At 42.7% G+C, this 25,229-nt stretch overlaps 2 protein-coding genes across 3 annotated transcripts; both read right to left on the bottom strand.

The window, feature by feature from the left end:
- Window positions 1–10,062: 10,062 nt before the first annotated feature.
- Window positions 10,063–12,233, bottom strand: LOC306894165 (zona pellucida sperm-binding protein 4-like). The gene is made up of 9 exons (XM_079456464.1): window positions 11,907–12,233; window positions 11,546–11,817; window positions 11,284–11,471; window positions 11,119–11,216; window positions 10,897–11,054; window positions 10,611–10,803; window positions 10,392–10,539; window positions 10,240–10,315; window positions 10,063–10,171 (listed from the first exon to the last, which is right to left on the bottom strand). The coding sequence occupies exons 1-9, from the start codon at window positions 11,990–11,992 to the stop codon at window positions 10,101–10,103; spliced, it is 1,290 nt and encodes a 429-aa protein (XP_079312590.1). The 5' UTR covers window positions 11,993–12,233; the 3' UTR covers window positions 10,063–10,100.
- Window positions 12,234–17,289: 5,056 nt separating this feature from the next.
- On the bottom strand, window positions 17,290–19,201 carry LOC306894164 (zona pellucida sperm-binding protein 4-like). 2 transcript variants are annotated; one of them, XM_079456463.1, is made up of 9 exons: window positions 18,784–19,152; window positions 18,522–18,709; window positions 18,357–18,454; window positions 18,127–18,284; window positions 17,994–18,020; window positions 17,828–17,873; window positions 17,612–17,759; window positions 17,463–17,538; window positions 17,290–17,397 (listed from the first exon to the last, which is right to left on the bottom strand). In XM_079456463.1, the coding sequence occupies exons 1-9, from the start codon at window positions 19,115–19,117 to the stop codon at window positions 17,327–17,329; spliced, it is 1,146 nt and encodes a 381-aa protein (XP_079312589.1). In that variant the 5' UTR covers window positions 19,118–19,152; the 3' UTR covers window positions 17,290–17,326. The 2 variants fall into 2 exon arrangements, with proteins under 2 accessions (XP_079312589.1, XP_079312588.1); XM_079456462.1 differs by having other exon boundaries at window positions 17,828–18,020; window positions 18,784–19,201.
- Between the last annotated feature and the right edge of the window lie 6,028 nt (window positions 19,202–25,229).

Below are 25,229 nucleotides of genomic sequence, written 5' to 3'. Positions count from 1 at the left end.
AGATATTTTTTAATAAACCAGCTCTAAAAAGACATTAAATTAAAACATCTTATCAATTTGTCCACGAGACAGCAAAAACCATCAGACCTACATTATGAGACCTGTAAAATATCAGGTGACACATAATAGTTTTTTTCGACCAGTCAGATAATAACTGTGTAGTGGGAGGTGAGTTTCATGATGTCGCCACCAGGTGGCACCTTAGAGCACAAATGTGAAATAATGAGAAATGAACCAATGTGTGAATGACACATCAGGACAAGATTGGGGTAAGACCCCTACAAACCTCCAGGCAGGTGTGTTTAAGGCACTGTCACCACACCATCAGTTGTACACTTCAAAATCCATCATCCTAAACAGCCTTTGAGGTGATCAGATTTGAGCACTTCAGTTTGGGACCGGACCTCCATCTCTAATAAAAATTATAACTTAGGTTTATCCTTGACACTATCTCTATTTCTCCATGGTTTACCACCTCACTCCATCTCCCATTTGCAGTACATTCAAAGTTCTGCTGCCAGAATGCTAACTTTCACAAAAAACATCTGCTCATATATCTCCTATTTTGTTAAATCTCCATAGGTTGCCTTCTCGTGTGAAATACAAAACAATAAATTACTATCATAACCCAGGGTTCTATGAAACATCACATGGAGAGACACACCTATGGGAAGGGCATCCGTGCCTGACCTCTGCAGAAACATCCAATTGTACTTTGGTGATGCGATTGACACGTTTAGTCATTGGTGAAGAGATGTAACATTTCACGGGGATATAAAAGAAGGTGGAACTGACACGTAACTAGGCATGGTATACTTGACCACGGAAGGGAAGTAACTTCCGGTGCGGAAATGAAGTGATTTCCGGTGAGTCATGTTGTTTGTTTAGGAGCGTGGCTGAGGAGTACTGCAAACACATGGAACGACTGTCTACTTTTTTAAACGCATCAAGCGTGTTGGGTGGTGTGAGTCATTGCCTACAGTGACTCGAAGGGGTGCCTTGGAGGTGTTTTAGCAGGCTTTATATGCACACTTTGGGTTTTGTGGCTTTCTCTTTTGGATAATATCAACTTCTACTATGGGCGTTTGAACTTGAGTGCTTCCGGATGGATCGTATGGTTTTATTCTCTTCACGCTGACCTGTTCGACCACTCTTCTGTCGTATCCTGGCTGGGGCGTTTGATCTAGACTTGAGTATACCACCAATCGAGTCTGTTGACTATCTCTTCTCAATGTACTCTGACTCGTTTTATGATCGGAACCGTAGCCCATCTTCATCCGCTGGTGACGCATGTGAAACTCAAAGTACCTAATGCCCATGGATCGGAGGATTGCAGTGGGGTAATTACTGTGACAAACGTCACTATTTTTGCCTCAGTGGTAAGAGCATTGCGTCACCAACGCAAGGTTGTGGGTTGGATCCCAGGGGATTGCAGATACCTATGTAAAATGTTTAGGATAATGCTATGTAAGTCGCTTTGGATAAAAGCGTCTGCCAAATGCCTAAATTTAAATGTAATTTCGTTTAATTGGCTGGCGATATAGACCCCTGGATGGTCCCCGAAAGGGAGACTCGTTGATGCCAATATTTAATGGCCAGTAGTTATTGTAGGCTGCCTTACGGGATGACCAATTGGTTTTCTTTATTCATACTTGATAAGTGTATTCGACAGCCTTAATGTGAATGTACATATGTTTATATGCTTGTGCTTTTGTTTCTTTTTGTTTGTTTCCAGAATTGGGGGAATCAGTGTCTGCCAGTATCCCTTGTGTTTGGGATGAGATATAGCTTCAGCGCAAGTTCTGCCGGGAAGACTCAATCTCGCATAATCCACTACCAATCAAACCAATCCTCTCCCAACATGGACGTTAAAAGATTGCCACTTACCCCTTTCTATGTCCGATTACGATTTGCCGTAATCCAGCAGCTACGACTCGCAGACTTCGCAATGTCACAGAATGCCTTCTGTGAATATACCGATTCCGATGAGGAATTCATCCCTACGACTACTGTCAACATGAGGCGTAGCTCAAGAATCCAATGTCGTGTTTCTCCATGGGCTCAGTGGCCGTCAGAACTGATCTCCAGCAAACTAGAGGCAGCAGGCATTCCAGCCGACCCCGATCTTTCCAGGGATGATCTGCTCGCGCTGGCCTTCAACATCCTGGGCGCCCCTCCTGCAACGGCCGATTTACCTCCAACAACATCTGCGCTACCAACCCAGCCCAAACAAGCCGGTAGGAAGCGACTATCAACTAAGCACGCCATCAACGTCTACCCCCGTACACACTCCAACTATCATCCAGACACCCTTCCACGACGCAACTGCTCCGCCGGCGACAGCACATTTTACCCTCGCCAACGCCACCCCAGCCAAAGCTTTCAGCAGGCGTTTCGTCCCTCCGGCTGCGGCCACGGTATCTCCCGTATTACGGAATAACATCATCCAAGGTAAGGACATTAACTTGGCTTTACTCCTACTCCCCTCGCTTGCGGCCAACAGGAAAATGGTCGATTGCGGTGACGTGGCAGTCTTTCTCCGGACGTCTGATCCCAGACTCCAACGTAACCTGTCGTTCGGCGAATTCGTGATTGCTTTTGGAATTTACCGCAACATACTCTGCCAAATTTATCCGGATAGGAGGTGGATATTTATTTAGGAACGATGGCAGATTTCAGCCAACGCTACGGGGGTACACTGTTCTAAGAATACTAAATCTGCATACTTCATTTCCCATTTCAATTCTAGGATACACTGGTCCATTGTAGATACAGAACTGCTCGTTCGCCACTTTGGTGGCCACATGACACTCGCATGCTCTATTTGCAGCTCTCACGGACATTTGGCACAGTTTTGCCCTAAAACAACCGCTAGTCCAGATTCGCCCGTTGTTCTCGGCGCTGGAAATGTAAGGAAGTGTTCAAATGCTAGGGGTTGGGACATCATAACTTTTAACGGCACTTCTCTTTGCAATAATTTTAATGAATCTGTCTGTTCTTTTCCCAAATGCAAATTCGCTCACGTATGTAGCTTTTGCAAATCCAGGCCGGCTATCCGAGAGAAAGACGCCGATCGGAAGAGAAAGTTCTGATCAACCTTGTATCTACTCCCATTAATGTCCCAATCCTCTCAAACTACCTCTCGACGCATCCCAATAGATGTTTCGTAGATTATTTGTTAACCGGCCTCTCTCAAGGGTTCCGGGTCGGTATCACGTCACAACTCACAGCTTCCTTTGTGGCGGAAAATCTACAATCAGCCAGAACCTGCAATAGTCTCATCTATGTTGGAGAGCGAAGTCAATAAAGGTTATGTAACCGGCCCGTTCAACTCCCCTCCTTATTCCTTGTTCGATCTCGATCGGCATTGCCACTAGAAAATATTCAGGTAAAAAACACCTCATCTTCGACATGTCTTCTCCCCACTGCAGCAAAACCGCAAGCATTAACAAATGCATCCCCTTAGAACCCTTTACACTGCATTACGCATCAGTCGATAACGCTATCAAGCTCATAAAGCTAGCTGGACCCGGGGCTTCGCTAGCCAAAGCCGACATCAAAGACCCCTTCAAAATTATACCTCTACACCCCGTGGACCGCCACCTGTTTGGTATAAAATGGGAGTCTAAATTTTATTTCGCTGCGAGACTCACATTCGGTTGCAGAAGCAGCCCTCACATCTTTAATTGTCTCTCCGAAGCCCTGTGTTGGATCCTGCTGAATGTTAATAAACTGCCCTTCGTCGTACACCTGCTCGACGATTTTTTACTTACTGTCCCCCCTCGACATACTCAGACAGATCTTCGACGATGTCGGCGTTCCCCTGTCCGCTGAGAAAACATAGGGCCAATCTACGGCTTTAACATTTTAAGGCATTAAACTCGATTCGGTCAAGATGCAAGCTTCCCTTCCTCGCAATAAACTCATTAGAATCAAGAGTTTTCGTCATGCAGCGCAGCTTCTAAACGCGATATGCTTTCCCTCCTAGGCCACTTAAACTTTGCCACAAGCAAAGCGGAACAAAGCGATATGATTTCGCTAGACGAAGGAAGCCGTTCCGCCCTCAGATTTTGGTCCTACCTACTTAATAACTGGAACGGACAAACTTCTTTTTATAACGACGCTTCAGAATCACCGCTCGACCTGAAATTGTTTACCGACACCGCCCCTCAGTGAGTTTGTTGCTCAAAGGCATGACCCATTCGTTGTGCAGTCACCCAGATAGACGCAAGCCAATCACCTTATCTATATTGCACAGACTTATTTATTCTCTTCGCAGCAGGCTTTTTACTCCTTACGTAAATGCACTGCTGGAGGCCATGTTCCTCTCAGCTTTCTATGGCTTCATGCGCCCGGGGGAATTCATCCCAGACTCAATGAAACATTTCGACCCAATGCAAGGCCTTTCGTTTTCTGACATCCAGTTTTCCTCAGAAGCCTTCTCAATCACCCTTAAACACACAAAAACTGACACGAAGCGAACCGGCGCTACGATAAATTTTCCGAAGATCAACACCAGATTTCTGTCCGTTCACTTCTATGACGCTCTATCTGAAAGTCCGTCCCAAAACCCCTCCCCACTTTCCACTTTTTACTCTACCTAACGGCGCGCCAGTCACTCTAGCCGCAATCTAGCCGCTGCCTCGAAAGCTTGCAATCTCTCGCCCCTCCTGTACACCGGACACTCCTTCAGGATTGGAGCAGCCACTACCGCCGCTGAACTTGGAATTTCAACGGAAACCATTAAACGGATGGTTAGATGGTCGTCGTCTGCTTACGAGTCCTACATAAGACTGGACTCCTCTACCTTCACGGCAGCTCAACGAGCCCTATCCGGCCAAGATTCAGGTAATTCATGCATTCATGGTGGTGGTGTTTCGTTTCCTCAGTCACCGAGGCCCATCGGGGCCCTGTCTCAGTGTCGTGGCATATCGGGGCCTTGTCTCAGTGTCGTGGCCTGTCGGGTCCTTGTCTCAGTGTCTTGGCCCATCGGGGCCTCATTAATGTTGCTGCCTATCGGGGCCTTCTGTCACTGGGGCCTATCAGGGCCTGGTCAGCGTTAAGACCTATCTGGGCCCCGTCTCAGCGTAGCTTACGGCTTGGTGACCGTCATTCGGTCATATCATTTAACATTTGCATTCTAAATCTTGTTCTACAGGAACCATTAGAGACTTTAACCAGCGGGGGAGTAGAAATCTACTCAAGCTGAGAAGGTGCCGTGTGTGTGAGAATGGGCAAGGGGATAGTTATTCACCTCTGGGTAATAGTGTGTTCACACCGAACACGAATGTTAAGTCATTGCAAAGACGCGATGACCTACTTGCGGTGCGATACGCGAATTGAGCGTTCGCGTGATTCGAGCGAATTGAAAAATCTGAACCACCTCGACTTTCTTCCAAATATCGCACATTTTATTCATAATGTAATGAATACAGGTCGATAGTTCCTGCACATTTTTGTTTTTCTGAATTGTGTGAAATGGCTAATAAAAAATAAGTAATAGAAATTAATTATGTGTCACCTCTCCAAGGTGAATTGGTTTAGTCCTTTTGGCCGTGACTCGTTTCGTGATGTGACTAACAGTGTTGGGGGGGATGGGAAATCTGTTGATTGTCGAGTGTCAAATAAACAGAGATGGACAGGAAAAGGTCAAAGCCATCAGGTGCACAAAAAAAATGTGTGCAATTGAGAAATATAATTTTCTCTTTCACTTATGTTGTTATAATAAAATATGAAGGTTTGTCATAATTTTGTGTGTGTGTTTTTATTTTTATTTATAATTTTTTCGGGGAGGGGGGGGGGCGCTCAAAGGTGCAATTCAATGTAGAACTGCCACTGGCTATGCCCCCGCCTTCATCTTAAGGCGGGAAGTGGGGGACTTCTTGGCCCTGTGGATGCGAGCCACGAAAGAAACTCAATATCCATATTTACCATAAACATATATTCTGTTTACCAGCTGTTTAATAAATGTTCAATACTTAACATTTTGCCTCCCATTTGTGCATATTGTTCTATGTCTGATTTATTCTTTTATATTTATATATATATATATATATATATATATATATTAAAGACTAGTTGTATTTTATATTGAATGTGTTTTTGGAATAAATTATATTAGATTTCTCTCGTTGTCTGATACCTGCCACTACGTATCTGTGTGCTTTCGGTATTTGGGGTACCGGTGGGTCCCCGGCACCACTCTATCCCCCCGACGGGGATATATATTTTTTCTCTTTTTTTAATGTATTTGTGTTTTTTTGTTTTAGTGACAATACAGTGGAGATTCGTCTGGTGAGTACCCCTTTATAGTAGTAAGCGATGGATGCTGAATTGCAGGAAATGAGAGATCTTGTGGCCCAGTTGATGGCTGATAATGAGAGACTGCGACAGGAATAGGCGCCGATGGAGCTGCTTGATCCTGGCGCAGCCTCTAGTAGTGCGCCACGGCCGGTAGCGCCTTCTTCCGGTAAATCAAATGTTGGTACCATTGAGTGTTTTGTTTTCGTTCCTCTTGAACGCTGCTGTCCTAAATTCAATAGTAGGTCATGAGTAGGCATTGAAGAGTAGGTTGAATAAGCTCAGGCGTGTATGCGCATATGGAAAATGACAGCTGGTGAACAAGCTTTTTGTTTTAATTTCCTAGCTTTGTTGGGTCTATTTGATAGACTTAGACAGCATTCACCGCATGCCATTTCAAATGCAGATGTCGTAGTGAGGGATCAATTTATTGAAGGTGTGTTAGATAATGCATTACGCAGAGAACTCAAACAACTAGTCAGGCGTCAACCTGCTGCAACACTGTTAGAAGTGCGAGGGAAAGCCATCCGCTGGGAATGGCAGGTGGTGAAGTCAATCTGTTCCTCTGGTGCAGGGACATCAATATGGGGTTCAAGGCGATACTGGGAAAAGTTCTGAACAGGGGTATCCTTCACAAGAATTGGGTGAGTTATGGCACATGCTGAATCGACAGCAACAGCAGATTGATCAGCTTACTAAAGTTTTAGCCCATAGCCAAAGTCCCCAGTTTCGCGGCCCTCCACCACGTTCTGGTTCTGTGATTTGCCGACGCTATCAGCACCCTGGTCATTTTGCTCTGGAGTGTAATCGGCAACATAATTTTTCTGGAAGAGTCGTTTGGCCCAAACGTGCCGGGCGGGGCAGCATTCAAATGTGTACCATTTACACAGGGCTATAGGGAGCGAGGCTAATCAGATTTCTGCCAGGTCTACTGTGGGGCCTAACCCTGCAGTGGCTTGGTTTAGACATTGGGGTAGAGTGGTTCATTGTCGGGACTACAATAACAAAGGGGGGGGTAAAATGTGATGATGCCATCGACCCCTTTAGTCATTGGTGAAGAGATGGTACATTCCACAGGTATAAAAGGAGGTGGAACTGACATGTAACTAGGCGTGGCATACTGGGTTGCATGTAAAAATTGGGCTAAAGCTCTAAGATCCTGTGGGGCTAAAGTTCATATGCCATGGATATTGCTTCCACAAGCCAACGAGAGAGGTGTTGTTTGGAAATGGGGTTCCCCATGTGTGTTGAAGTCCATGAAATGAAGAGCTGATCGCTCTTTTAAAAGAATTTGACCTGACAATGTAAACCCACAGGGTACGCACAGAACACAGAACACATTTAACTTCTCATCCTCTCATCTTCCACAGAGGAAAAAGGAGGTGGGTGAAAAGCGGATAGCTCAATAAAATTATTGCAGGAGGAAAAATTGCATAAAAAACACTGACACCTTTCCAATGCTATCTTGAAAAACAGATGTTGAGAGAAATTTCTTCCTAAGTTCTATTTCTCCTCAATAGGCTCTGGTGGCAAATCCTCCAGCACCATGAAGAGGTCTTACTCTGGCACAGCTTAAGTAGGAAGGAAAGAGCAAGCATCCCTCATGAAAAGGCAAATGTGAGGTTTTTCAGCACAAAAGGCCATGGTTGGGCTAGTGCACCCATGCTGAGTGGTACGTCCTCATCCCGTAGTGAGAAGAACATAGGACATAGTACATAGGGGATTGTCACGTGAGGCTTGTAAAGACAGAAAAGGCAGCCTGCTCCATACTAACATCTTGCGAGCTTGTGAGTGTGGAGCTTGGAGGAGCTCATTCCCCCTAGCATTTAAAATGTTCAGCAGCTGTGGTATTGTTGCAGCATACCAACACATGATGCCATTGCAGGCTCAAAATAATTATATGGGCTGAGCAAAGTAAGCTTGGCCAAACACCATTCACTTCTTTGCCTTCCTGTGTGGCTCACCATCCTGTTAAGGATGCGTCTGTCATCACCACTTTATGCAACATTCTCGCCCCTAGAGGGGAACCATGAGCGTAAAACTCCTCCAGTGGCTCAGCTCTGCTGTGCGCGAGCGCCCCATGTCAGAGCGACCGAGATCGCGGAAAGGGCTGAGATGAAGAGATAAGAACTACTTCATGAACCCTCTCATTCTCAGAAAGCCCAGGGGCAAAACTTGAATAAAAGACCACGTAATCTGAGACAGGTGCGATATTGCACCCACGCTATTCTGAGCGGTGATAGCACAGCCTCCACGGAGATACACGGAGATCGAAAGAAGGAACTGTGAATTCATAACATATGCCTTGTTAGGCGCAACAAAGGAATTTCCTGTGCGAACTATAGATGCTTATGTGGATAAAAGCACCCTTCAGATCGATTAATGTCAACCAGTCGTTCTGATGAATACCCCTTTGTGGCGTGAGTCACCACCTAACTGGTGGATCGCCTCAAGCTGCTGCCATTTTGTTCATATGCTATACTATGGCGCCATCTAGTGAAACACTTAGGGATTGCGGAGAGACGTTGTCTCTTGTAAACGGACTTGTTGCCTTCGTTTGATTTTTTGGTTTCTTGTATTTTTGGGGACTCATAGGCCGAAGCCTTTATTAAATCTGTGTGTGACTAGTGTAAGGAGCTGTGTAGTTACACAGCTTGTACCCTTTTTCTCACTGGAGAGAAATTCTCTTTCATAAACGAATGTATTGCATTGCTGTAATTGCATTATGGCGTACACGTGAGCCGAAGCCTTTTGCAAATCCGTGCGAGTAATAAAGCCACAGTGCTTGCTCTCTGACCACCGAGAGTGCTTGGCGGCATTATGGTGGTCCCTCTCCTTGTCAGAGGAACTTAAAGCCATCCATTCGATGTTAAGGCGAGCAGCAGCTCACGCACAAATCTCATAAAGGATCGACTGTGACAAGGCAGCGGAGGCAGTAACCTTAGATGTTACGGTTGATGGGATGTCCTGGTAATCCGAACCGAGGAGGCCTGCACCATTCTCGACCCCGGAGCCGCTACAGTCGGCCCAACTGAGGGAGGTTGAATCGCGGGAGGTCCCCGGTACGCATTAGCATTGCCGTTTTCCCATCAGAGATAGAAAACCCCAACTCGCTGAAAACAGACAGCTAACCTGACAAAAGACAATCAATGCGTGACTGAGGCTTATTCACAGATATGTCAACAGAAATCCAACAAACAAGCTTTAAGTAAACCACAGGTCGCGAGAAGCGAATTTCAACTGAAAAAAGGTAGCGTTTGCAGGTGCCTTTTTGCATTTGGTGAGGGGACGTGCCCTCAAAACAAAAGTACAGCACATTCAGAGCTTATTTTCATTTGTATCTATGCTTTTGATAAAAGTAAACAAAAATAGATCAGTTTAGCCATGCGGTCTCAATTTAATTTCGGCAATAACAGGCGCAGTCACACTTCTCATTGTACAGCATGATTATGCCAATGGTATGTTCTTTTTGTAAAACACATTTAGCTTTTTCAATAAAACTACACGTCGCTTCACTACCTTTTCATGTCATTGATATGAAATTGCATTATTTTTTGGGACTTCTTGAATGTCCAAATGCAAATTTGTTTGTTATTTTGCAATGATTGTTGAATGTGTCCCTTGTAAAGAGTCCTTGAGCCTGGGAGATGTATTAAACAATCATTTGAAAACAAGCAGTGCTTGTTACCTTACATCACTTTTAGTTGCAGTTTATGCCATAACCCCAATGCTCATTGGGGAGAAACCACTGAACACACAAACGCTTAGTCCAATGACTTTATTAAAAAGGGCAATTCAGTTTACGTTGTAAAGACAATCCCTTCACTGGAAACCACAGATTCTTCAAGCCTCTTGTCAGCAACATCTCTCCCTGGAACACAATAAAGTGCGTCAGGACGACACTGTAAACAGCAAATCAAACCAAAGTGAAACACATACGGCTTTTCCTGGCACAGCTCGGTTCACAGGTGCCAGAAGCAGGGTGGCACACTGCTGTACTACAGTGAATGTAGATCTGAAACAAATATCAGCTTTAGCAACAATGACAAAAGGCAATATAGATGATACAGAAGGGTGTAAGGAAATCATACAGTCTCCTGCAGAGGGGCCAGTGACGCTGGATCCACAAACGTGAACATCTTCACAACAAAGCGCTTGTAGTGGGTTGGGAACTGAAGACCAGACCAGCCAACAGTAGGAACCAGTGTGGTCAGGTAACGATCATCCTGGTAAGGGCATCTAAAACAGAAGTGACAGTCAGGACTCGTTCATAGCGCACGATCAAGACAAATTATTTATATTCTACTCACCCATCAACTAGAAGATCCCACTGGGGTAGACTGAGAGGACTAGGGGCTGATGTCGCCCAACAGCGCCCCAACATCAGGACAAGATTGGGGTCAGTTCTCTCCAAAATGCGCACCTCAACATACACAGGCTCTCGCAGGACTTTTGTGACTGGATACTCATCCTCACCGTAGTAGGAGGTGTACGCCTCATCTCCTGAAGATTAACACTTGCATTACGGTCTCAACCTAGAGTTTTAGACCAGAACTATGAGTACGACGACTTTTTTGAAGACTAGTAAATCACTACCTTCTGCACAGCCTTTAGTGACACATTGGCCATTCCCCAGTCTAAGTTCCACCCGGAGGGGTCCAGGGGCAGCAACAGGTGGAGGTGGTGGAACAGTGTTGATCTCCACAACCAGAGCTTCCACTGCAGTCGCAGAATATCTACACTGGAAGAGCAGTCTACACAAACAGTGAGCATCTGACATCGGTTCAAGAGTCACTCATGAGAACAAATATAACCTACTCAAAATGACTGTCCCTTGTGATGGAGCCAAGAGGTCCAATCCCCACTTCATAGGATGAAGTCATTCTGTTCTCATACACCACATAACCATTTTCCTCCTGCAAGCAGAAACACGATTGACATCAAATCTGTTCTAGACAGCCAAATCACAAACAGTAAACTCACCATCATGCTGGTGCCACAGGCAGTGACTGGAAACTGATATATGGCAAAGGAAGGTGTGGAACCAACAGGACCACAAGGTGCTTCATTTCCACCCAGCAGACGGACCGTGTCCATACTCAGACGAGGTAGCGTGACATCTCTAGCCACCACTAACACAAACTGACCATCTCTTATACACTGGACAGTCACTGTAATGAGAAACAGAAGAAGTTATCATAGGATCAGCTTGGCAAGAAATATTTAAATGGTCAAACAGCCTTACCTGACATCCCATAATAACACTGCTGTCCATTGAAGCAGCAGTTTATAGCTTCACACTCAGCACCACTGATACCAGGTTCTCCACACTGGATCTGCTCATAATCAGCTACAGCACACTTGTCAAGAGGTTCTGACTGCACCACCGGCTTCTGAAGTGGAAACTTCTGAGAAAACTGTTGTTCAGTTTGCTGATCGAGTCCAAATCTCTGTTCATTTTGCTGGAACCCAAGAGCTTGTGGACTATTAACTGGAATCCCTCTCTGTGGAACCGCTCTGCAAACAGAGCTCAGGATAAGAAAAAGTAAGTGACTCAGTAAATGTCTGTTTCCAGCCATTTCTCTACAACAGAAGAATACACTCACTGATAGTCTGAGACACTGTTTCTTGTCTTTTTTGTACTCTGTAGATTCATTAGTGATAACGAGAACCCCTCCTCTGTAGTTAACATCTATCACAGTCCAGCTCTGCACAATCAATAAGTTAAACAATATCTTCTTTTGGATTGGCTCTTTCCAAACAAAAAACACGAAATATAGTGAACATCTGAAAATATTTTCCTACACTGGGTCTTCTCCACAGATTAATTCCTGCACATAAAAGCAAAATGCAGGGCGGCGTCTTAAATATAATACTGTGATAGTACATACTGAATTAGATGAAGAACACACCTATTAACTAATATGTTCCATGTTGTTTGTGTGGGTGCGGTATGAATATATACAAAATCTGCTCTGTCTTTATTGTTATTTGACCTAAATTCACCTGTGATGTATTAACAATAATAATCTACTTAGCCATTGTTAAACAAGCATTCTTCAAAAGTTATTTAAAAGTCAATTTAGATAGCAGACACACTTAAATGTGAATGTTATCCTGCATGTTGAGTGCAAACAGAAAGAATGTGAAATATGTGTGATGGTTACCATTTCAGTGTTTAAGTTACCTATATACAAAACTATAGAAAGACAAACAGACCATTCCAAATCTCAATTTAATCACTATTTCTAGATGTATTGTGGTCATTTCAGTCCTGTGTCTGTTGAATTTCAACTAAATCAAACCTCAGGAGTGATATAAAGTCATCCAACAGAAATGTGAAAGACTGACAGCATGACAAGACTCATGAAAATTGAGGTTATCACATAAAAATCATTTTTGAACTTTTCCCAAATACATGTAGAAATATTACTGTTGTTACATAAAAGTGAATATGAACTTGTTTCCTCTGCAGTATTTTAGGTCTGAAAAAATACAGAGCATCTTTTCTGTTATTTTGACCTGTTTCTCCAGTTCACATTTTCTGCAAATAAACGCAAATAGTAGTATTGTTAGAAATAACTAAATGTATCATTGTGTCTAAACACAAACCTATAAATAAGTAAACTTTTTAAATTGTTTTCTCTTTAGCTATGTAGTTAAATGTGTAAAGCCAAGTTCAGCTGTAACATTTTTTCCAATGGTGGATAGCAAAGTTTGCTTCTTTCTAATACAAGACACAAGGTTTTACAATTTTTTTTGCTAATAGGTGATTTGACATGCCAGTCTATTGTTGTGACATAATATAAAAAATAGAGAAGACACCAAATTAAAAACAACTTATCAATGTGTCTATGAGACAGCAAAAACCATCAGACCTACAGTATGAGACCTGTAAAACGTCCGCAATGTCACCACGCAGACTCATGAGTGAATGGTCCATCAGTTGTACACTTCAAAATCCATCATCTTAAACAGCCTTTGAGATGATCAGATTTGAGCACTTCAGTTGTGAACAGCCCTTCCGTATGGTAGACATGGTGGTTTCCACTTTAACAAGCACATCTGATGTGGTTTTACTCTATTGGTAACACACCCCTTGACCTGTTCAGTATAGCACTGCTGTTTAAAGGTCCAGTGTGAAATTTTTGGAATGATCTATTAATAAAAATGCAAATACAATATGCATAGCTATGTCTTCAGAGGTGTATAAAGAGCTCATACAATGAAGCATTATGTTTTATTACCTTAGAATAAGCTATTTCCATCTACATACACCACGAGTCGTCTTGCATGTTAGTCGACATGTTCTGTCAGCTGTCGTATTAATTGGAAAGGGAGGGGTGGACTTAGCGGGTGGTTTCAATTCGCATCCTTTCTACTAGATTGTACTGACTGGACCTTTAAAAGAGTACTCGCCTCCATGGACCTCCATCTCTAATAACAAATATAACTTAGGTTTATTCTTGACACTACCTCTGTTTTTCCATCTGCCACTGTTGGAATGTTGGTATCACTTTAGCCCCTTCACTGACCTTGGATGCCTACATCCACAAACTCTTCAAAGCTGTTTTTTATTAGCAATTTCGAATTGTGCAACTTCACGCTTTTATCAGTAGAAAAGATGCAGAATCATTAGTTCATGCACTGATTACGTCTCGCCCGCTTTTTTCTGGTTAACCAGCTCACTCTATCTCCGGTTTGCAGTACATTCAAAGTTCTGCTGCCAGAATGCTAACTTTCACAAATATCTGCTCATATCTCCCCTTTTTTGTTAAATCTCCACTGGTTGCCTGTATCTTCTCGTGTGAAATACAAAACAATAGATTACTATCGTAACCCAGGTTCTCTGAAACATCAAGTGGAGAGATCCACCTATGGGAAGGGCATCTGTACCTGACCTCTGCAGAAGCATCCAATTGCACCAAGTCTGGCTTTGTATATGGTTGTGTGACAGTAAAGGGATTTGATTTTGATTGGATTTGAAAGCCAGAGACGGTCACCTGAATAGGTGATGCATGACACGTCAAAATATAACAACTCACATGGGCAGTGAGATATCCCAGTAAATGGATGGATGACATGTGGCAACATGCATACATAAACATTTACATTTATTCATTTGGCAGCAGTTTTATCCAAAGCGACTTACATGTAGTTTTCTACAGTGGCACATTACTGCAGAGCAATCAGGGGTAAGGTGCCTTGCTCAAGGGCACTTCAGTCATGACCTGCTGTCACTGAGATTTGAACCGGCAACCTTCTGATCACAAGCCCAACGCTCTAACCACCAGGCCACAGCTGACTAAACAGCTAAATAACATAAATAACATTGTGTATAAGCTGGGCTTGCGGCCCTGACTAAAAGAGGGATATAGAGTAAGGCTATGAAGAGCCAACCCCGCTACTGATTGAGCTACCGGAGTCCTGGTAACATCCAGAAGGTGGTATCTGACGAATTAATGGGGATTAATTAAATTATATTTTAATTTTATATTTTCTATTAGGTTGTGCAAAGAGATAAGATATACGAGACTGAGAACAGATGAATACACGCTTGAATACACGCCTTTCACAATCATTTCACAGAGTCTGTGTAGACGAAGCTCTCGCATTCTGAATCGCGGCAATAACACGTAGGGGGGAGCCCAAATGTGTGTCAGATCACCCTCGCACAGGCCAGACCCAGTGAGCCACCCTGACTGGGGGGGTCCGTGCATACTGGAGGACGAAAGCTGAGCATACAGCAGAGGAATAAACACTGGCATCTGGGTGCTATTAGAATCAGAGTGAGGTTGTAATCTCGTACTCTTGCGAGAGTAGGCGTTATCAGGCAGAGAGGAGAGAATGCACAGAGCAGCACTAAAGGCCATGGTTGGGATGGTGCATCCATGCTGAGTGGTGCGTCCTTGTCCCGTATTGAGAAGAACATACTGTAGCGGTTTTAGCTGCATGTTAAAATAAGGACAACTAAAGTGAAAGTCAGAAGGGGAAGGACAAACTCTGTTGACATGGGTGCAGCGCTGCACGCGACCGGCACCTGAGCTGAGCCTGCATCAGCGGCCCTAGAAGGAGATTGTCGCGGTTGTCGGGTGATACGACTCAACGTTGTCGTTGTCAGAAAAGGTGAGTTTGTGATGTATGACAAACGAACGATCATCATCATCAAGTTTTATGAAATGAATTAAAATCTTCATAAATCTAGGCTGAGTTTGCCACGTTTAGCCTAAATAATAAGACAGATAGCTTGCAGACAAGCAGCCTAGGCTACTATTTTTTTGGTAGGTAGGCATTACCCAACCATTTCCTTCTCTCCACAATACTAGACGTCACTTTTTGTCCAAGTAAAGTTTTAATTCCTTCTGTTGCTTACTATCCTTACAAAAGACAATCAGTATACCTTCTCGTAGCATTTTTGCATTCTCAATGACTCCGACAGTCTCCCTCAATGCTTTTGTAAGTTTGAACAGATTTCAGACATTTACTTCCTTTAACATAAACTTTACCATTACCTTTTACTCCTCCTCCTTACTTCTAGATTGACTATCTTCTCTCTCGCTTTCTGTTCCTGATGTTTGTCTCCAATCTTTCCTTCTTTTCTAATAGTCCATTTACTATTATTATTTACTACATTTCCCCCACCATCATACACATCCTCTATGTCTAGATCACTTGCGGACATTCCACTTCCTGCAACCCTCGTTTTTCCAACACCAACCACGCCACGAAGCGAATCGCCAATAGATGTTTCCGCCTCTCCAGCCGCTTTGGAGTGTCCAAAAGTCCTGACTCGGGACGCGCTGCTCCCACGGAGTAGGAGCTTACACCATTTATCCCATTTGGGCAGAACTTACATAGGGCACACTTTGCAGTGACGTCACCCGAATATACAAGGACCGAGTCCAACCCATTACACTTATTGATGTTTTGTAAGTATTTGTTTATGAAAGGTGACCAGAAAGTCGAATTGCACCAAAGTTTTAGATTAGAATTCAACTTTATTTTCATATACAAGTACAGTGTAACAGTGTCTCTTTTAAACAACCTGATTAAAATTTTGTGAATAATTATAAAGTATTTTGTTATGTCAGAGTTAAAAAACATTTCAGCAATATATATATATGTATTGTAAAGGGCAAATATAAATATAAAACAATCGTAAATAAACTGCTGAAAATTATATTTATGCACAATATAAAGCGCTGTAAATTTAACAAAGGAAGGTCAATGTTACATTAACATGTTTCATTGTACAGGAGTCAGTTGAGACCGTTTTGCAAGCTGTGTGTGGAATTCTGTCCCCTAGGCTCTTAGGAAATAGAAAGCATAAAGATGAGTGCTTCAGAATCTGGGTGTAACCATTACACCATCCAATAATTTCTCAGCTCCTGTTTTATAAAGGCTGAGGTTTCGGACTAACTATTAGTCACCTACTGCTTTTATACACAAAGCAAAAAGTATGACATTTCGGATTTAGCCAATGGCCTTGCTAATTTTCAGACCTACACTATCTGTATGGTCACTTAGTCGCTCCGATCTTCCAGTTCTGAACTTCGTGTGCATAGGTTCAGTTTAGCTTCAATTGGCGGAAGGTCTTCGTTCAAAGCATCCAAACTTTGGAACTCACTCCCCTTAGCATTCAAAGGACCACTTTAAGTGAATTTAAGCACAAAACACTCATTCAGTTCTTTGGCAGTCTTTCTAACCTGCATATCACTTAAACGTATTGACTATCATTTGCATAGTGTAATAGTCTCATTTTGGCTCACCTAGTCATGGATTTGTTTTGCCTAATTTTTAGTCTCTATGATAGCAAAATGCAATTGCATCCTTTTTAGTGACTTGAGTGAATTTGTGTCCCTTGAGCCTAGGAAAGGCTCTTCCAAATGACTTTTGAAATGCTTGTTTATAAAGTTCTGATTTAACCTTACACCACTGTTGCCATTTATACCGCAACACATTGGGGAGAAAACCACACCTATAAAAATGCTTAGTCCAATGACTTTATTAAAAAGGGTAATTCAGTTTACATTGTAAAGACAATCCCTTCACTGGAAACCATGGTTTCTTCACGCCTCTTGTCAGCAACATCTCTCCCTGCAACACAAGAAAGTGTCAGGACGACACTAAAACAGCGAAGCAAACCAAAGTGAAACACATACTGCTTTTCCTGGCACAGCTCGGTTCACAGGTGGCAGAAGCGGGGTGGCACACCGCTGTACTACAATGAATGTAGATCTGACAAACAAAAATCAGCTTTAGCAACAAATACAAGGACATATAGATACAGAAGGGTGTAAGGAAATCATACGGTCTCCTGCAGAGGGGCCAGTGACGCTGGATCCACAAACGTGAACATCTTCACAACAAAGCGCTTGTAGTGGGTTGGGAACTGAAGACCAGGCGAGCCAACTGTAGGAACCAGTGCAGTCAGGTAACGATCATCCTGGTAAGGGCATCTAAAACAGAAGTGACAGTCAGGACTCGTTCATAGCGCACGATCAAGACAAATTTATATTCTACTCACCCATCAACTAGAAGATCCCACTGAGGTAGACTGAGAGGACTAGGGGCTGATGTCGCCCAACAGCGCCCCAACATCAGGACAAGATTGGGGTCAGTTCTCTCCAAAATGCGCACCTCAACATACACAGGCTCTCGCAGGACTTTTGTGACTGGATACTCATCCTCACCGTAGTAAGACGTGTACGCCTCATCTCCTGAGGATTAACACTTGCGTTACGATCGGCAATCTAGAGTTTTATACCAGCGCTACAAGTACGACTCCTTTGGAGAGGTATTTTTTGAAGACTAGTATATCACTACCTTCTGCACAGCCTTTAGTGAAACATTGGCCATTCGCCAGTCTAAGTTCCACCCGGAGGGGTCCAGGAGCAGCTACAGGTGGAGGTGGTGGAACAGTGTTGACCTCCACAACCAGAGCTTCCACTGCAGTCGCAGAATATCTACACTGGAAGAGAAGTCTACACAAACAAACAGTGAGCTTCTGACATCGGTTCAAGATTCACTCTCATGAGAAAGCACAGATAACCTACTCAAAATGACTGTCCCTTGTGATGGAGCCAAGAGGTCCAATCCCCACTTCATAGGATGATGTCATTCTGTTCTCATACACCACATAACCATTTTCCTCCTGCAAGCAGAAACACGATTGACATCAAATCTGTTCTAGACAGCCAAATCACAAACAGTAAACTCACAATCATGCTTGTGCCACAGGCAGTGACTGGAAACTGGTATATGGCAAAGGAAGGTGTGGAACCAACAGGACCACAAGGTGCTTCATTTCCACCCAGCAGACGAACCGTGTCCAGACTCAGACGAGGCAGCGTGACATCTCTAGCCACCACTAACACAAACTGACCATCTCTTATACACTGGACAGTCACTGTAATGAGAAACAGAGGAAGTTATCATAGGATCAGCTTGGCAAGAAATATTTAAATGGTCAAACAGCCTTACCTGACATCCCATAATAACACTGCTGTCCATTGAAGCAGCAGTTGATAGCTTCACACTCAGCACCACTGATACCAGGTTCTCCACACTGGATCTGCTCATAATCAGCTACAGCACACTTGTCAAGAGGTTCTGACTGCACCACCGGCTTCTGAAGTGGAAACCTCTGAGAAAACTGTTGTTCAGTTTGCTGATCGAGACCAAATCTCTGTTCATTTTGCTGGAACCCAAGAGCTTGTGGACTATTAACTGGGATCCCTCTCTGTGGAACCGCTCTGCAAACAGAGCTCAGGAAAAGAAAAAGTAAGTGACTCAGTAAATTTCTGTTTCCAGCCATTTCTCTTCAACAGAAGAATACACTCACTGATAGTCTAAGACACTGTTTCTTGTCTTTTTTGTACTCTGTAGATTGATTAGTGATAACGAGAACCCCTCCTCTGTAATTAACATCTATCACAGTCCAGCTCTGCACAATCAATAAGTTAAACAATATCTTCTTTTGGATTGGCTCTTTCCAAACAAAAAACACGAGATGTAGTGAACATCTGGGACCCGTTCGTCATACGTTGACGTTCTTCGACAGCAACATGTTGCGTAAGGTGCAAGAATAGTTCGCAGAGCTTTTCGAATTTATCGCGTATTGCGTGATAGACAGGATCCTTTAGCGCAGCGTCATTTTTGAGAGATACTGTTTTTCTCGTGAGGGTGTTATTTACATCATTAATTAGTTGGAACCACACATTACGTGTTTAACACGGAGGAGCCGGGCTTTAACAACAGCACAAGACTGTGTGCATTGGCCTGAGATTCTTTGCGAGTGGCACTTTTCTTTAAACTATTGGAGATGCAGAGAACTTTGTGAAAAGTGCTGTCTGTTGTGCCATTCGCAAACTTTACCTGGCGCTCAAGCGTTTTTTTTTGTTATTTCCAAGCCACTAAAGACCACAGGTTGTAAAGCAGGATTTTTTTGTTATTGCAGGTACATTTATAATTGATAATGACATGCAATCATGACCATGCCGATAAGAATGACTAACAGTATGTGTCCTTCAGGCTTCCCTAACGTTATTGGTGCCATAGACTGCACACACGTCCCCATCAAGGCCCCCCGAGGCCCCAATGAGGGGGAGTTTGTGAACCGAAAGGGAGTTCACAGTGTAAATGTGCAGGTAAATTACGAATACAATTTATAATATTCCAGATTAGTAATATATTACTTTGAAAAAAATGGAATGAAATCAAAAAGTATGCAGTTGACTGACTAAAATCTCTTAGATGGTGTGTGACTCTATGCTCCATATAACCAATGATGGAAGCAAAATGGCCAGGATCAGTGCATGACTCAAGAATTTTCAGAGTCACATTTATGCACATTATTTGAACCTGGTAAGGGAATATACATTTCAAGCTCACATTATTATATACAGTATTATGCTTAGCCTAACAGAACTGCATTTTTCCATTATACAGGGGATTTTGACGGGATCCTGCCTGGAGACAGGGGCTATGCCTGCAGGCAGTATTTTATGACGCCCTTCCCTGAGCCAAACCCTGGACCACAAACCCGTTACAATGCAGCTCTAGCCAGGACAAGGGCACGCATTGAAATGACCTTTGGACAACTAAAGGGAAGATTTCAGTGTCCGAATAGTCTGAGGGTTTCACCTGACAGGATCTGTGACATAATTTTAGCATGTGCCATATTGCATAACATGGCCACCATCAGAAAGGAGAGGACCCCTGTGGTGGGGTGCAGCCTGATGATGACCTCCAGCCAGTGCACTTGGACCAACCTAGTGGCAGAGCTGTACGGGACAGAATTGTGGAACACCATTTTTGAATTGAATAAAGGACAAGACAAATATGCTTAGTTTCTCGAGTTTTATTTAAAAGATTATTTATAAAGAATAGCCAGCAAGTCATCTTTTGCCTGCAATAAGAGATAGTTATGTAAAGTCAGCAATACGATGTGTGAAAGTGTATTAGCACTTACTCTGAAGGTCCTTTTGAAACAATTCTATCCCCAGTGCAATTTTTCTCTTTTTCAAGTTAAATTTCTCCTCTTAATTTCTCTTTTTTCACCTCAAATTTTTTTTGTTTAAGATGCCGCTTATATAGGGAATGGATGTCACCCTGTGTAATTTTGTGGAAAAAAGTAAAGTAAAAGTAAAACACTGCCCACCTCTGTATCAGTTCTTTGTGCAGACTGTTCTGTGAGCTTTTCTGTAGGCCTTTCTCTAGGTGTGGACTCCTGCAACTCATGTTGCAGACAGAAAGAATAGATACACAAGTATATACAAATTAGGGTAAAGTTATGTATGCACTTACAGGTTCTTCCTCCAAAGGACAGTCATCTGAGAGGATTTCTTCACAGGACGTGCAATGGAAATAAATGGGTACAAAGTGTTGGACAGGTAAAAGTGTTGGTGTATTATCTAAAACTGCACAAAAGAGGGGGGAAATAATGCCATTACCATTAACTAATGGTAACTAAACAAATGGGAACTAAAAGTTTAGAAGTTTTCACTTTCACAAACATTTGAAATGACTGTACCAGCCATTTGGATTATACTTCATTTAGTGCAGCAACAAACCATTTTACAGTATACTGTTACGACCTCTAGGGGTCGGCCGAAACAGGCAAAGAAAACCACACTCGTAAAAACAAGTAACTCAATAAACCAAGTTTATTAACATATGGGAATCTCTTCAGGGGAGCAGACAAGGCCAACATAATAAACAAAACCGTCTTATTTTAGAGTGCTAACTAACCTGTGAGGATAAACAATAGAAAACAAAAACAGAGTATCTTCCCTGACTCCCTGAGGATAAACAAAGTAAAAACCGGTATGTAAATCAAAATGGCGCCTTACCCCCCCTACCTCCCGAACTTGGTGAATAAATGTAAAAAGATATGTACAGTGTGAGAGTATACTTAAATATAACACAAAGTCTAACACTACTCATTCTCAAGAATTAAAATACTTCATCCAGTAACATCAAACAACATCCCTCAGCTGAACCATCTACACAAGGCACGAGAGTTCAATGGCACACAAGGAACCCAAGGCCACGATGAGTGTTTGGGGCTGTCCTTATAACCACATGGCACCTGGCGTCGGACCAATGACCATCTCCAAGTGATTAGAAGAGACCACGCCCATCTGGAGTAGTGACGTGTCTGCACACATGAACCATGGACAAAGCAAAACACAGGCAACAATATAGTATTATGCAGAAAGTTCTCCAGGTCATAACACCCCCACCCATAAAAATAAAACATACAATGTTTTACCAATTTACCCTTGACAGTGAATCAGCAATAACATTATCCACACCTTTCTTGTAACATACCTTTAAATTGTAACCTTGACAAATCAAGGACCATCGCATCAAACGATGATTTGCATTTGACATTTGCTGAATGAAAGTAAAAAGGGTTTTGGTCAGTAAACACAGTAATAGGATGTTCACAAGAATCAAGGTACACTTCAAAATGTTGCAAACTGAAAATCAAAGCTAAAGCTTCTTTTTCTATCGTGCTATAATTCATCTGATGCTTCAGAAATTTCTTGGAGAAGAAACCGATGGGATGATTCAATTGGTCTTCTCCACTCTGTAACAAAACAGCGCCAACGCCTGTACCACTAGCGTCCACTTCCAACATGAATGGTTTCCCAAAATGAGGGGCAACCAGTACAGGGGCACTACAAAGTAGAGTTTTCAACGCTTCAAATGCAGAATGACATTCTGGAGACCACTTAAACGATACAGCCTTTCGAAGTAATCCTGTGAGAGGACTAGCCACAATAGAGAAATTTCTACAGAAACATTTGTAATAACCAGTCATACCGAGGAATCGCCTCAGTTCCCTTCTGGTCTTAGGGACTGGAAAATCAAGGATAGCTTGAATTTTTGAATTCAGAGGACGAACTTGACCATTTCCGACTTCCTTACCAAGGTATGTAACGGTAGCACAACCGAATTCACACTTAGCCAAATTCAAAGTGAGATTAGCATCAGATAAGCATTTGAACACTTTATCTATGCTTCTAAGATGATCTTCAAAAGAATCATCATAACAAACAACATCGTCCAAATACGCTTCGCAATTTGAAATGTCGGATAAGACACGAGACATCAGTCTTTGAAACGTATCCCCAGCATTTCTAAGTCCGAATGGCATTACCTTATACTCTAAAAATACATCAGGGGTGGCAAAAGCTGAAATCTCAGATGCACGCTCTGTGAGGGGCACCTGCCAATAACCCTTTAATAAATCAAGTTTGATCACAAACTTAGCATTTCCTACCCGATCTACACAATCCTCCATGCGTGGCATGGGATAAGAATCAGCCTTAGTTAGAGCATTAACTTTCCTATAATCTGTACAGAATCTAGAAGTTCCATCTTGTTTGGGAACAAGGAGACATGGGGACCACCATGGGCTAGAACTTGGGACCGCGAAACCATGTTCTAATAAGTATTGGGTCTCTTGTTTCATCAAGTCTCTTTTAACTGGATTTACACGATAAGACCGTTGTGTAACAGGCGAATATGAACCGACATCAATGTCATGAGATAAGACGTGAGTCGTAGTCGGTAAATCACTAAACAAACTAGTATATTTCTCAATCACACTTCGGATATCAGCCTGAGCCGATAAGGGTAAGTGAGACAGCTTAGATGAAAGATTAGACAAAGTCTCTGAATTCAACAAGCGAGCAGAGGTAAATGCGGCATTTTTCATTTTTACTTCATCCAACTCCGGCGAATAATCAGAAGGGGAGACCACAACAGGAGTGACGGTCAAAACAGAAGACTTAATCTCAGAACTAGAGCGAGTCACGTATGCCTTAAGCATATTGACATGACAAAGGCGTGTCTTACGCCTACGATCAGGTGTGTTTACGACATAGTAAGTATCACTAACCTTCTCTTTCACTTCATACGGACCTGCAAATTTTGCATGTAGGACTGAACCAACCACAGGAAGTAATATGAGAACTTTGTCACCAGGTTGAAAGGAACGCTGAATAGCCTTTCTATCATATCGATCCTTCATTTGGTTTTGTGCCGAACTAAGTAAACATTTGGCCAGTACCAACAATTGATGCAAACGTTCACGAAATTCACTAACATGATCTAAGACATTCTTAGTCAAAGAGGGGCGGTCAGATGAAAGAATCTGTTCTTGTAAAATCTTTAACGGACCACGCACATTGTGTCCGAAGATTAATTCGGAAGGACTAAAGCCGAGTGAAGCTTGAGTCGTGGTTCGAATAGCGAACAACAATAAAGGAATTTCCTCATCCCATTCCTTTTCTTGCTCTACACAGAAGGTTCGGAGCATCGATTTTAGAGTTTGGTGGAAACGTTCGATGGCACCTTGAGACTGAGGGTGATAAGCACTAGACATTTGATGTTTTACATTCAATTTTCTGATTACCTTAGCGAATACCTTTGACATGAAATTTGTCGCGCGATCTGATTGAATAAATCTTGGCACACCGAAAATAGTACAGAACTTGACAATCGCTTTGACTATAGCATGAGCCTTAATTGAACGAAGAGGTATAGCTTCAGGATATCTAGTTGAAGCACACATCAGTGTAAGTAGATAAGAATTTTCAGATTTGGTTTTAGGTAGCGGACCCACACAATCAATCAACAACCGTTCGAATGGTTCTCCTAGAACTGGGATAGGTTTTAAAGGAGCTACAGGAACAACTTGATTCGGTTTGCCCGCTAGTTGACAGGCATGACATGACTTACAGAACTTTGAAACGTCAGATTTCATCGCTGGCCAGAAGAAATGTTTCAATAAGTTATCGTATGTTTTCCGAACACCAATATGACCAGAAAGTTCATGGTCATGAGCTAAACTCAACACTTCTTCTCGAAAAGTTTTAGGAATGACTACCTGAAAAATTGTTCTCAAATCATCAATGGTATAACGAGGAGACCACTTACGCATAAGCACTCTCATCGTCAACAAAATATGCGACTGAATGCTCTGACAAAACGTTAGGTTCGACCGCAGCCGCAAAACAGGGATTCAGAGTTTGATCAGCAGCTTGTGCCTCAATCAACACAGATCTTTCAAAAGGCAAGACATCACTAGGAATTCCATCAATCTTAATTTCAACTAAATCTACTTTATCATCTGCCACTGCGGAATCATCATTACTCAGAAAAGTTTTTGACAAATCAACTGTCACTCCAGATTTTTGAGCCTGAGCACGAGTTACGACACAAGTTTTAAACACCTCAGGAAACTGCTCTTGTAATTCATCTTGATACGGTGCATCAGGGACGTCAATAACTTCCGGCAAACAAAAAACTGTGTTCCCCGCCAAGTCATTTCCGAGAATGAGCGCTATACCTTTAACAGGCAGCTCACTACGTATTGCTAGTTTAACATAACCAGAAACAATCCCAGATCTCAA

Source organism: Barbatula barbatula (assembly GCF_947034865.1).
Source record: "Barbatula barbatula genome assembly, chromosome: 5".
NCBI classification, from domain to species: domain Eukaryota; kingdom Metazoa; phylum Chordata; class Actinopteri; order Cypriniformes; family Nemacheilidae; genus Barbatula; species Barbatula barbatula.
This window is presented reverse-complemented; position numbering and strand designations above follow the sequence as displayed.